General features: G+C 34.1%; 1 protein-coding gene across 1 annotated transcript; it reads left to right on the top strand.

The window, feature by feature from the left end:
* LOC114718698 (biotin carboxylase 2, chloroplastic) lies at positions 1 to 13,241 on the top strand. Its single transcript, XM_028904117.1, has 17 exons — positions 1 to 194; positions 301 to 364; positions 1,492 to 1,817; positions 4,177 to 4,318; positions 4,985 to 5,083; positions 5,184 to 5,240; positions 6,803 to 6,874; positions 7,364 to 7,453; positions 8,133 to 8,192; positions 10,029 to 10,214; positions 10,379 to 10,471; positions 10,535 to 10,616; positions 10,841 to 10,947; positions 11,880 to 11,955; positions 12,159 to 12,205; positions 12,302 to 12,364; positions 12,943 to 13,241. The coding sequence occupies exons 2-17, from the start codon at positions 317 to 319 to the stop codon at positions 13,000 to 13,002; spliced, it is 1,608 nt and encodes a 535-aa protein (XP_028759950.1). The 5' UTR covers positions 1 to 194; positions 301 to 316; the 3' UTR covers positions 13,003 to 13,241.
* The last annotated feature ends 1,513 nt before the right edge of the window (positions 13,242 to 14,754 follow it).

The following is a 14,754-nucleotide window of genomic DNA, read 5'->3' on the forward strand; positions in this document are numbered from 1 at the left end:
GGAATTAACAGCGGACCCGCACCCTTCAACCTGGGCGGAGCATTCAACGTGCCACTGCCTCGTTTACATCGACATCTCCCTTCATATTCAGTTCCAAGGACAGGAGAGTACACCTACATCCATTCTCATTTGTTCTCTCCCAAGCTCTCTGCTTTCTCGTTCTAACATTTCGGATTTTTGTCCTTCTTTAATCGGTGATTCTCCTACTCCCATTAAATCACTTCGTCAATTCTGATAGCAACACAGGATTTCTCTATGATGAAATGATCTTCAATTTCTTGCCCCTGTGTTTTGTTTTAGGCATCTTATTTTTAAAATGGAGGCTACACTGCCAATTTGCAAGTCTGTTGGCTCACCTCATGTTGTAAGTTCATCCATCAAAATGCTTTTATAGACAAGTTCTACCTTCTTTTTTTCTTTTTTCTTTTTTTCCTGGGAGTAGAAGCCAGGCAAGCCTAGGCTTGAAAGTTAAGAAACAAACAGGTTACAGAAACTCAGTTGTTGTCTCACTGATCTCTTTTCCTGAGATAAGAATCCCTGCAACTTTTTTGGCGGTGGTCCCCCCCCCCCCCCGGGGGGGTGTGTGCTCTGCCATGTTCTTAGAGCTGACAGTTACCATTCAACTCTCATAGTTTTGCATTGTTTTGTCATCCTATTCATATCGCGAACTTAGCAGGTACAGAGTGAGGCTTGCCAATCCCACAAAATGCCTGGCCTGCCCACTTCTCTTTTTTTTTTCTTTTTTCTTTTTTAAATTATTACAATTCATTTTAAAATAGATCCTTTCCACTCTGGTGGCGAAGGAATTGCAAAATTGATATGGCGTAATTATTTTCAATATTCAACGATAGGATTTGAGTGACAAGACGAATATGGTGCTTGTGTAATTCTGGGTCATGTCAGTGCTATGTTCTAAATGATGTACCTGAATGATTTTGAGCTTGGACATTGTGTTCTATTGGAAAAATGTCGTGAAGCATTATATGCTGTATATCATGTACATGTTTTCCCTGTCTTATTGTTTGAAGTTTGAATAGCAAGTAAAGCACATGTATGGAAAATCAGATAACGCTCAAATTGGCGTTTCCTGCTCTTGTGCTACTCCTTTTTCCCATGGGCTAAAAAGTAGTTGGGGTGGGAGATGAAGTGGACATACCATGCTCTTTACTGTAAGATATGATGTAGATTATGATCTTTTCTCTTGAGGTTCTTGTCTCAATTGAACGCATCTAAAGAGTTTTTCATTTGGTATCTTAAAATGAAATTGTCAACAGAAAGCAATCTTGGTGCAACATGCAAAATCTATTTTTGATGCAATTAAATGTAGAACTTCAAGAAACGTGATACATGGGTTTTGCTGAATGGACAAGGCAGTCCCACTATTTACAATCTGTATTCCGTTTTTCAGCCTTTTCTTGCCTATATATTTGTATGGATATGTCTGTGTGTATATATTTATGTATATATAATGTTTTCTTCTTTGAATGGAAGGGTATGTTTGTGCCAAAATCTAGAGCAATCAGGAGTTCCCAATTCAGCTTTTTAGTGGGAAATAAAGTGAATTTTTCAAAGCAAAGGGCTCAAAATGTTCGAGTTAGTCATAAACATAGAAGGTGTTGTGGAGCTCTCAATGTGACATGCCAAGCTGATAAGATCTTGGTGGCAAATAGGGGTGAAATTGCTGTTCGTGTAATTAGAACTGCTCATGAATTGGGCATACCTTGCGTGGCTGTGTATTCAACTATAGATAAAGATGCTCTTCATGTGAAACTGGCTGATGAATCGGTTTGCATAGGTGAAGCACCAAGTAGTCAATCGTGAGTTACATACTGCCATCCTTTAATCTTGGTTATATTATTACTGCCACTTGATTTCTGATTGCTATATATATATATATATATATATATATATATATATATATAAAGAGAGAGAGAGAGAGAGAGAGAGAGAAGTTTAAGCTCGTTATTACTGCCACTGCCATCCTTTGAGTATGTATGAACACTTGATATGCATGAATATATAGAAGGCAGGATTTGCGTTAATCTCTAAGTAATCATGATCAAACCCCACTGTTACTATTAAGTCGCATGAACTCCAGTGTATTTTATGTTTTGATGTTTTTCCAATGGCTCATGACTTCCTTGGTTACTAAATTTATTTATTTTTTGTTTTCATATCATTTCCCCTCTAGAATTTATATGTCAAATGTTATTTTTAAGTTACATTTGTCTATTTTTTGTTTACATGACATATATTTTCTTAGTTTAGTGCCTTGAGTTACTTGGGAATGTGCTTTTCTAGTGCCTCTTGAGGTATTTTAGAGGTCTAATGCCATAAGGGCACCTTTATTTACTTTGACTACCTTGGCGTACTCATATAAAAGAAATAAGGATTAATGCTTAACAGACTGATGTCTTATCCCAAAAAAAAAAAAAAAAAAAGAGGCGGTAAATTAACTTGAATGGGAAGTGGCCCTTAATTTTTCAAAAATGGGAGGCCATAGGGGAATCATAATGGAATAGTTTCTTGTTAATTATGTATTTAACTTTTGAAATTTAGCTGATCTTCATGTTTTCTTTTTTTGGGTTGTTTACAAATGAGGAAGATGCGAAGGAGTTTAGGAAAATTATAAGACGGAAGGCAATGGGAAACAATATAATGTGTTTAAGCTTGCATTTTATCATTAGGTTCTGTCATCCTTTCATTTGAAGTGTTGGTATGATGAAGTCTATTATTCATACTGCTAGAAATGACGAGGCTATCAGAAAATATGTGGGGAACAAGTGGCTACAAACCCTCAAGCAATTTAGTTTTATATTGAACTCTTTGGGTCGGACATTCTAGGGAAGTAATGTAGAATATTTGCGATTAGGTGGAGCATTTAAATGTAGAAGTATGAAGGTTGCAGATAAATGATAATGTATATGTTTCAGCTTCAGTTCCAATTTGGAACTTGGTGCATTAGTTGTTGGCTGTGTTTTGGGTTGTTTACAAATTAAGATGCGACTTTAGGAAAATTATAAGCTTTGTTAGCAGATATGAAAAATTTATTACTTGTTTAGAAAATGAATCAATGAAATGACTGCTGGCCACTTTTATTGACTTTAAGAAAAATAACCTTTAGAACTGTGAAAAGGCTACAAGAATTTGGACAATGATCTTTGCAATTTAGTTTGATATGTAATCTATTGGGTGGACATTTAAAGTTGTAGAGATATTATATGTTTAACGTTCAATTTGGAACTTGGTGCATTAGTTGTTGGCTTGTATTATTACTTTGCTTTGTTAGCAGATATGAAAAATTTATTACTTGTAGAAAAATGAATCAATGAAATGACTGCTGGCCACTTTTATTGACTTTAAGAAAAATAACAGCTTTAACGAACTTTTTGTTTTGGTTTAAAAAGCACCAAGGAACTTTGGACAATGATTCTTTGCAGTTTATGCCGTTTGCATTGTTAATACTATTGAAATGACTCAACACAGTTGTAGATATTATTAACGTTGATTTGATGTTGCTTATATGTTTAAAAAGTCAATTTTTATAGGATTATTCTTTTATGTTATCAGGCTATTAGTATATAAAGTTGGTAGTTTGGTTACTTCCATGCCAAAGTTATTGCCAAACAAAATTAAGGAAACTGGTTGCTTAATATTTGTCATTTTATACCTGACTTATCCTTATAACTTAACATGTATATGAAATTCATTGACATTATCTTAGAAATTATATTAAAGTTATTGTACAGCACTAAATTCTATTAGTACTACTACTTTCATTTGAAAAACACTAGCCATAAGAAATGTAACAATCTGAAATAGTAAATGAGTTGCCTCGCAACAATCTTTTATATAAAACTTGGGGGAAATGCCAAAAAAGGAATATCACTATTTAAAATGTCAGTATTTGCTTACTTAATGGCAGAAATAATTGTCGAACAAAATTAAGAAACCTGATTGCGTTATATTCCGAACAAGGAATACATTCAATTTTGTTAGTTTATTCTCCTAGTATGGAGATCCATAAGTACCCTCTTACTGATGACCATATATGTTATTAAAGCTGGAGCTTTGTCTTTGTTTCTTCAAAATGCATGACAAGAGTATTAGATTAAACATACATGGTTCAATCTCGGGAGACAAAGTTCTCATGTATGTTTCTCTGTCTTTGTGCAGATACTTATTGATTCCAAATGTTCTATCTGCTGCTATCAGCCGTAAATGCACAATGTTGCATCCTGGATATGGTTTTCTTGCTGAGAATGCAGTATTTGTTGAAATGTGCAGAGAACATGGGATCAACTTCATTGGGCCTAATGTGAGTAAGAGTGCATAACCCTTAGAATATGAAAAGGACTGCTTCTTGTCCGCTGCCTTGACTCTTGTTTGACAGTTCTATAAATGATTTCGTAACTTAGCATCATTATGTGGAATCTACATAGATTAAACAATAGTTTATTGAAGTTGGATTTGAAAGATTAATTCATAAAATCAGTATATTGTTGACCTATCATGTTGCACAGGTACTTGTTTGGCAGGAATAATACACTTAAGTCTCTAGCATATCATAATGTACTGAGCTTCTGATATTCAGATTGATACTGTATGATATTGTTTGCTATTGGTCTTCTGGCAAGTAAGCAAACAGTTAGGAAGCTGGGCTGAAAATTGCAATAACAGTAGATGTAATTCTTATCCAGAAAATCTGCCTTTAGGGCTGTATTTGATAATTCCCCGCCCCTCTTTTCTTCTGCTTTTCTGATTCTGAAAAATTTCACTGGAAACTTTGATATGTAACTGAAATTCAACTTTTGTGCCTTTTTTTAATTTTTAATCTCCTCAGATGTTGCTTCCTACTTTTGCTCATTCTTATTTGAAGTTTATGTTTTGATATTTATTCGTAAAATAATGGAAGAACATACACAGTTCTGAATTTAGCATTCTAATATTTTGGTTAAACCGAATATATGGTTAAAATTATCAGCCTGACAGCATTCGGGTTATGGGTGACAAATCAACTGCCAGAGACACAATGAAGAAAGCAGGTGTGCCCACTGTTCCAGGAAGTGATGGACTGTTGCAGGTATTATTTTTTTTACCTAGGTTCACTAAAACTTTGAGATGCTTGTAAGGTCAGTTATGCTTCCATGGCATTGATTTGATGAAAAGAATCACTGTAACAGAGCACAGAGGAAGCCATTAAGCTGGCAAATGAGATTGGTTTCCCAGTGATGATCAAGGTACAAGATGCTTTTATCCTTTTATTTTTAAACATGTGTCTTGGGACCTCTTGAACTAAATTGACTAAATTCTCATTTTCCTGGGTGACAGATAATTTTACTCATGCTTTAATTTTATGGGCATTCAATCATAAATGTATACATATTTTCATTAATAGATTTGTATGTGCACCTTGAAATGTCTGTGTTCCTTGACAATCACTGATGCTTTGTGGTTTTGAAGGATTTATATACTTTTCTATTGTGGCCCATTCTCAATTTCAAAGCTATTCGAGTACTGCAGCTGCTAATATACATAATTAACTTTGTATATGGCTGTATAGTTTTGCCCCTTTGCCTAAATTGAATTTCCTGCCCACTTGTTGCGCCTTTGTTGGAAAACAGACAAAAAGATGCTCACTATCCTACTGTGTTGATATGTTTGTCTACAAATCTCATAGAAGTCCTGGGTCCCCATGGACAGAGTTATCTCACCCAAGTTTTATTGAAGATTATCATTGGCTGATTTTTTTTCTCTAATGGGTTATGTAAATTTTTTCCCAAAGTCTATGCTTGGTAAATTTCTTTTTTAATAAGAAACAGTATCATTGATATTAAATCATAAAATAGTTACAAAAAAAGAAAAAAACAGAAACTCCCTAAGAACCTTTCATCAACTACCACCTCTCCCTGTAAAAGGCGTGGGTTGATCAAAGGTGCAAAAACTGAAAATTTTCATGGCTGAAAGGCTTAGCATTCATTTGCTCATCTCAACGGTACATATAGGGAGGATTAGGTTTAGCAATGATCCTGCTATATCTTAGAATCCTCCTAGAATCATGGAAGATCAAATTCATAGGCCCATTAGATATTAAAAGAAACGAATATTTAAACCCTTAAATTTCAAGAGCACAGGTGCTGCCCATTGTCTTGTTGGCAGCACACTCCAAAGAAGACAAGAATTGATTCTTGGAGCTAATTTTATTGGAGGAGTCCATATTTTGATTACATTCCCTGTATGTGAAACTGAAGGTTCATCCCACTCCCTCTGAACAAGCTTTCTAACTCCTCAATAATATCACTGAAGGCATGAGACCAGCTAGTTTCCTTAGGAAATTCTTGGCTCAAGCACAATCTGTGGTAACTTCAACTGATCTTATTCCCTTTCCCAGCACTCGGTGTTAATTTTGAATAGTAGGCTAGCTGGTAATATACAAATAAAGAGAAAGAAAATGATTTAATTTATGTTGCTGTGTCTAACCAACTTTGTTGATATCTTCCCGCATCCCTTGATGTTTTGGCATCCTTTTTGGAGAAAACATTGTGGTAGCATTGATATTCTGGTTTGCATCCATAAGTGTGATATGATGTTGGCGTATTTATCGCTCAAGAGTTGTCTTCATTCATTAGAATCTTTAAGACGAGCAAAACTTCTGTGCTTTTGACTGAATATTCAACTGACTATCATAATTATTTTAGGGGGAAGTTGATGGTGATTAGATGACCTTCATAAAAGTCCTTAATACTTATTTCTCTCTTGTTCAAATACAAAGGCAACATTATGATTATTTTATGCTTCTTAGGCAACAGCTGGTGGTGGAGGGCGTGGCATGCGTCTTGCTAAAGAACCTGATGAGTTTGTGAAGTTATTACAGGTAACTTTTCCACATGAAGTTCTGAAGTTATCTTGATTGATCCCTAGTTTACAGTCTTTAGTTTCATGGCCGCTGAAATAGGTAGACACATTTTATCAAACAATAAGCATATACAAAAGCTATAAGGTTTATCAGATAAAAGCAAATAACTGAAGAAGACAATAAAATGTTTGTGCCTTGTGCACGAATGCAATTTTTTTTTGGATATATTTTGTTCAACAAATTTGTAGATCAAGAATTCCTAGTGGTTTGTTTGAGATCCACATATATAACAAGATTATCTACTGTGACTTTATGTCCCATTTAATTGTCATAATTCACAGCAGAAAACAATCTATTTTTTGACTTTAGATAGAGGTCCTTTTAATGACACATTCTAATTGTAGAGAGATGATATTTTTCTGTAGTTTTACTAGTTAAATTCATCCTGTCCGCACAAATAAGCATGTGTGGATTTGATGAAATTTCTTCTATTTCATTTATATGCAGCAAGCTAAAAGTGAGGCAGCAGCTGCATTTGGCAATGATGGTGTTTATTTGGAAAAATACATTCAAAATCCTAGGCACATTGAGTTCCAGGTAATTTTATATTTGTTTCAGAGATTATATGCCTGGGTTTCTCGCAGCAGGTTTATGCTCAGGGGAATTCTATTTGGGAAAAATGTGGTTTCTAGAACACATTTTCAAGCGGAAATTTTCTCAAATAACCCGCCCTTAAATTTTTGTAACAAGACCTACAGGAATGCCAATATCCTTGTCTTCCCAAAGGCTTGTAAAAGAGAAACATTGACTCAATGCTGCTAATTAATAACTTGATTTCATGTGATTAGCGAAAACATGTCAATAATATTGGAATTAGAACTGAAAAATTTCTCATTCCCACGTTTAAATTGGGTTGCCAAAGAAATAAAGTCCTCATTATGCAAAATGCCAATCCGTGTTTTACATCCTTTGTCGAGATTTGGCTAACAATTGTAAACTAGTACTATGGCCAAAAAAAAAAAATATAAACTAGTACTAAAAAAGTTCCTAGTTTATAAATTAAAAACAAAAATCCAAGTTGTTTTGGGTGCTTTGGGCTAAAACTGAGCCCTATATCGAGAGCTCAGAAAGTTAGATTTGTGAGTGGATGATCGGATGTCTGCTTGAATGAATAGACATGGCATTTTTTTTTAATTCTACTTTAAGTATCTGCTTTTCCTTTTGCCCTAATATGTAAATGTTAACCTCATTTATCATGTGCTGCATTGCTTGACAGGTTCTTGCAGATAAATATGGTAACGTTGTTCACTTTGGGGAGCGTGACTGCAGCATCCAGGTCAAAAACTCACCTTTTTAAGACGTTTTTCCTAACGACTTGGGGTCTGTCAATAATATTTACTGTGAGTGCATACATTGATTGTTATTAGAATTTTGCATTAAAAAAACATAATAAAATCTGACTTTTTGCACTTGCTGGCCTTGCTGAATTGATAGCTAGAAATTTTGCATTAAAAAAACAAATAGCATGTCTGCAGGATATGAATTTCGTATTTCAGCATCAATTTTCTGATAATTGATTATAGTTAAAGAAACTCTAACAATTTAATTGAATTCTGTTCCTTATCTGTCATGATAACTCTTCTGTAGATTTATAGACATTCTAAATCTATGTTGAGTCTTTTGACTTACTATACTAATCTGATGTAGGTGATGTAGGATCAATAGCAAGAACCAGAGAAGGGGAGTAGAAGAAACTAGGGAAAAGTCAGGAAATTTTACTATTAAATGAACTGAACTAGCTCTAGCTGGTATAGTTCAATAGAGAGCTTATAGGATACATCATATCACGCAAAATAATGATCAAAATTTAAAATACAAGATAATGCGAAATTTATAAAACAAAACATGCTAAGATGCATCAAAGATAACTAATGTAGTCCTTGTTAAAACAATCGTAATTTTTGAGAAGTAAAACAATCCTAATTCTATTTAGGCAAAATCATTTTGTCTTCTATTACACACCAAGTTTGAGTTAGGTTCTTTAACTTTACTAAATTTCTTTTTTGATCTTTTAAGCTTGCAAAAATGGGGGGAAAAAAAGAAACTTCATCTCCTTTCGATTGTAATTTACTTTACGCAAAATGGTCAATGGATTTTTTCTTTTTAAATGCTTATCAGGAATTATATTGACTTGCATGAATTTTAATTACCTCATAATACTGACAAAACAAATTAAATAACGTTTCTTGTTTCTTTTATGCATCAGAGTTTTTAGTTAAGAAAAATTTAAATTTGGTATTATGTTATATGCAAGGGCTCTGAGGTTTTGTGGACAGTATTCTTTTTTCATTTTTCCTTTTTTTTTTTTTTTGGCAATTGAACAATCTGAGGGTTGAAGAGAAAAGAAGTTTTTTTTTTTTTTTTAATTTTTGGGTGTGTGTGTGTGTGTGTGGCTTTGTTGGTTTGATGAGCGGGTTAAAATTATTATAAGCAAGTCAATTCAATTACAAGCATTTTCCATTAACTCAATCAATGGTATTAATGGAGAGGAAATTTTGAATTTTTATCTTTTAAAGGAAAGGATTGAAAAGAAAATAAAGTTAAAGCACTAAGGTGCGTTTGAATGTTTGTTGGTAACGTGATTTCTCCTCCTTCAAGGAGAAGCAACACTCATGAAGCTTTTGGAGAAATGTGATTCTGTAGGTTGAAAACGTTGTACCAAAAACTCTAAGTTGAAACTTGATATAGAAATTAGATGACTAAAAGTATATTTTTATCTTCTATTTAGTTAGATGACTAAAAGTATATTTTTGTGTTCTAAAAGCCTGTTTTATGTATATAACAAGGATTCCTAATTTATAAATAACTAATATATTCTAGCCAAACTTTTCCTCTATTAGCACCTCATATCTATTGCTGCTGATGTAACAGAACAACAAATAATTCAAAATACATAGATATCGCAAAATGCGGCAAAGAAAAATTGGCTCATCTAGGAATGTCTGTCAAAAACATTCTTTGAAAGGAAGAAAAGTGGAAAAGAGTCAATGACTTCCATAACATGATAAGAAAATCTATATATAGGCTTCTGGTTATTTTCTTGTCTTTCTTTCTGGTCACTTTTCAATGCTACCTGAAGCATTTACTTTTACTGCTGATGACTGTTATGCAGAGGCGAAATCAGAAATTGTTGGAAGAAGCACCTTCTCCCGCATTAACACCAGAGTTGCGGAAGGCAATGGGTGATGCTGCAGTTGCGGCAGCTGCATCTATAGGTTACATTGGTGTGGGAACGGTTGAATTCCTTTTGGATGAAAGGGGTTCCTTCTACTTCATGGAGATGAACACCCGTATCCAGGTTTGAGCTAATACTTATATTACTTACTGAAGGTTAAATGAACCCAACAAACATTACTATTTTTTGGGCCAGGAACCTAATAAAAATTGCTGATGAATAATTTTCATTGTTTTCTTTTCTACTTTTTTTTTTTTTTAAATGGTGGCGGACTTCATTGGAATTAGGTTGAGCATCCTGTGACAGAAATGATTTCCTCTGTTGATTTAATAGAAGAGCAAATTCGTGTAGCCATGGGAGAAAAACTTAGATTCAAACAGGTACTGAAGGTAATATTTTATCAGTGATTTTTGTTTTACTGTACTAATTGCTTTTCCCTACAGGAAGATATTGTGCTCAGAGGTCATTCCATTGAGTGCCGTATAAATGCTGAAGATGCTTTCAAGGGATTCAGACCAGGGCCAGGTACATTGATGTGAATTTCTGTAACCATATGCTTCCAAGAAATAATCTCAAATCTGTGGTATTTGATTTAAACACAACCCACATGCTGCTTTACAAGCTGTTCGGTCAATTAGCTTTATTCATTCACTTGTAATTGTAATTGTAATTAAGAGGCCAAAAAACCTATAGATTGTTTCACGTTTCAACTTTTTATTTTATCAATACTGATACATCTTAAACAACAGGGAGAATAACAGCATACTTGCCATCCGGAGGTCCTTTTGTGAGAATGGACAGTCATGTTTATCCTGATTATGTGGTTCCTCCTAGCTACGACTCCCTGCTTGGAAAGGTGCATTGCTCTGTTCTTGCTTTTTTTTTTTAGTGTATATGAGGTGCTAAATCCACAGTTTATGTTATCATGATATAAACGGATTAACTGAAAATACATGTCTCCAATCTTCTCAGAAGACACAATAATTGAATGCCAGTCAATATTCTATGAAACAGATGTACTCATGGTCGTTTTCCTCGCATGGGCTTTTGGCTTTAAGGAGTGGTAGAATATACCTTCATACCTAATCAGATGATGATATGTTTTACTTGGGTTTAACGCTAGCCAATGTATAAGGCAATGCTTCATTTAAACTGTAATGAGCTTCTTTTTCATTGAAAATCAAAATCCTGAACTGGATGATCTGTGTAGATTTTCCTAATTATCTCAGTATTTTATAAAAATTAATATTGCATGTATAAACACCCCATATGACGATGAGTGATATTACGTGATTGAAACAGTTCATGTAAGATAACTAGTAGTCCTCTTGGTGCCATAGATCTAAAGGTTTGCGTCACCTTGGGGATTCCATGGGGAACATGCAAAGGATGAGAAGAGAATTTGTCGTGAAACGAGAAAATTATGTGATAATGTGGATAGCTTGGTTATATCCAAGTTCATGGGAATTAGAGGATGCATTCAACTGGCACCTTCAGATTTCTAATGCTTACTATTTATTTTGAATTTTGCATGCCAAGAAGGAAAAATCATCATTCATTTTTCTTGGATTTTTTTTTTTTTTTTTTTTTGGGGGGGAAAGGCTGGGGGTGTTAGCAACTCTATAATTTTAGACCACTGAGTTTCCCTCAACACACGGCATTTCTCTTCCTTGCCTAGTGATTTACCTTGATGAGAAATTGAATGCACTGCACCTTTCTATTTATTTAATTGAAGTACTTGTTATATTTGAAATCTTCATTCTTGTATCGGTTGGGTAAATTTTGTAGCTAATTGTATGGGCTCCAACAAGGGAAAAAGCGATTGAGCGAATGAAGAGAGCACTAGATGACACTATTATCACAGGTAAAATGATTCAAGTACGATGGTTGTGAATTTGTGGATTTTGTGTTGCATTACATACCGTGCAGTCAATTGTATCCACTAGAAGACTGAAAGGAGAGAGAACCATGCCTTTGTTTTGCACCTCGGTTAATGTTCTTTTCCACTGTATGGGGGTATCCAAACTTGTTCTATCCGTTGTTGATGAATATGTATTTTTGTTACAGGGGTTCCTACAACAATTGATTATCATAAGCTTATTCTTGACATTGAGGTGGGTAAATCTGTTAAAATAGTGTCATCCTTGAAATATATTTGCATGTTTACAAAAGTCATGTGACTTATGTGCGATATCTGTATGGCTATGCAGGATTTTAGAAATGGCAAAGTTGATACTGCTTTTATCCCAAAGCATGAGCAGGAGTTGGCTATGGTAAGAACCTGCTAAAACCCCGATATTATATCTCTAGCAGCGAGGTTCAAAATTGTTGCACTACTTATTAGGAAGGGATACTTACAGAAACTATAAAGCTGAGGAAGTTGAAAAATTTTGGTCCCGCCCCCGGTTTAATTATTTTGGTAGGACAATTTCGTGAGACCTGGCCCGCGTAGCCACAAGTTCTTGATCTTCTCTCATCAGTTTTGTGTCTCAAAACTTATAGCACGCTTTTGATGTCTTGTCCTGGCAGAAGACCACCTCAACAGCTTAGTGTGTAACTTTTACCGCCTATTGAACCGTAGACTTTCCATGGACAATTCACGTGGTAAACTTATCCATTAGTTGCAGATCAAGATATATTATTGTCATGTACCCTGCCATACGTACCGAGCGCTCATATCGTTAAACCTAATAAAATCAGACCGATAATCCTTGCTGCTGACATCATTGTGTTTTGGTTGGTTTTATTCCCGATTTCAGACCGAACAAGGGAAAATGTGACCTAATTATGAAACTTTAATTTTGCTCAAATTTGTAATTGATTAAATGTTCTTTTTTTTGGCACAATGCAGCCGCCCCAGAAGAATGTACCAGCTAACACGGCCAAAGCACTTGCTGGCGCAATTGTGTGATACCACCGCTTTAACGAGTATCTGTGTTGTAACCATTTGTTCCTGCATGTGAAAGTTTCCGACGAGATATTGTTCAGTCGCTGATCAATTCATTGCTCACATTATACTGTAAAATTTATTGAATTTCGTGTCTGATTACATGAATGCAAGGAACTGGAGTTATATACTTGCATTTTCTTCCAAATTCATGATTGTGTTGAAAACAAAAATTGAGTCCCGAAACAAACCCGCTTAACAAACCCTGAATACTTATGGTGTGTCAAGCTGAGATTTTCGAGGCCCATAAGTGCTTTTTGCACACTTATGGGGTGTTTGGCTAATCCTAGAAGTGTTTTTTAGAAGTATTTTTTCACAAATCGAGATAAATTCTTCTACATATTTACTTCGTATATTGTAAAAATACTTCTGAAACTATGGTTTTGTTCTTACCCAAACATTTTTTAGTTTGCTTCCTATTTCTTCTCCTTCGCCACACTGCTTTAGTTTCTGTTGTTATTTGATATAAATAAAACTTATTTTTGAAGGTGAAGTAATCAGTTATCCGCCAGCACTTAAAACCTAAAGCATGAAATTTAAGAGAATATTTGTCACTACTTGTGTTGTTATTGTCATTTCATATTTGTCACACCTTAAGTTAATCGCTAGAGTCACGTAATTATTGATCCACCGATACAATCTAGAAGCTAAATTCTAAAATAGTAGCTGTCACGACTTATGATTATTAGTTCATCTGACTAAGGTTATTAATTATTAAAGTAACTTAGTTATTTTATAGGGTTTAATATAATTTTTGGTCTCTTAAATTTGTTTTCATTTTTGTTTTAGCTTTTTGAATTTCAAACAATAGGTTTTGTTCAATCAAGAGATAATATGGTTTAAGTTTTTAATTAAATTATAGAGACTAATATTTTAAATAAAAATAATTTGAGGGACTGAAATCTATAATTTAAAATGTGAAATACCTAAATTAAAATAAAGACAAATTTAAAGGAGTAAAGTTAATATTAATTTATATGTATTAAAGACTAGTAGTTATCTTATATGTTATTTTGTGCTATACTTCTTAGAAGCATTGGTGGCCCACTGATTATATAGATTTTGGGGAACCATAAGGTGATACAATCAAGTCATACATTGACTAACCTTTACTCAACTTTTTCAACCGATAGCGGTGGCTATTTTTTGAACATCAAGGCAATTGGGTCATTTCGTAAAAAACAAGAATTTCATAATAGTCCTAAAGATTTTATAAGAATTAGGTCATTCAGAGAGATTCTAGCACATTAAATGTGCAGACTTCATGGAGAAGAGGGGACATGCCTCTTCCTTTGATACAGAATTGGGGCCCGTGTGTCGGTGTTTGCCTTTGTTTTTAGATGACAAGTGTATGGCTTGCAGCTCGAAAGCGAACTGGGCAGTTCTCTTCTTCAAGCTTCTGCTGGCCTTTTCATGGGGAAAAAAAAGAGAGAGGGAGAGATATTCTAGGATTTTCATATTTTGATGGTCCTTCCATGTCTTTTTCCTAATAAATAAATGAAAAGTATATATTTTTGCTTGGAAGAAAATCAAGTATATAGATACTTTTCTGGTAATATTTATAGGGCATAAAAATTTTTTCTCTATTTATTAGTCATTTCATTAAATTCTTAATAAATATTTTATTTCACTTTTTATTTATTATTATGTAAATTATTTTTAAAAAATATATATTAAATGATTAAGGTACAACTTTATCACAAAAATTTTCATTCA

This window comes from Neltuma alba, unplaced genomic scaffold (assembly GCF_004799145.2).
Source record: "Neltuma alba isolate B1F8T4 unplaced genomic scaffold, ASM479914v2 tig00002165_pilon, whole genome shotgun sequence".
Taxonomy (NCBI): domain Eukaryota; kingdom Viridiplantae; phylum Streptophyta; class Magnoliopsida; order Fabales; family Fabaceae; genus Neltuma; species Neltuma alba.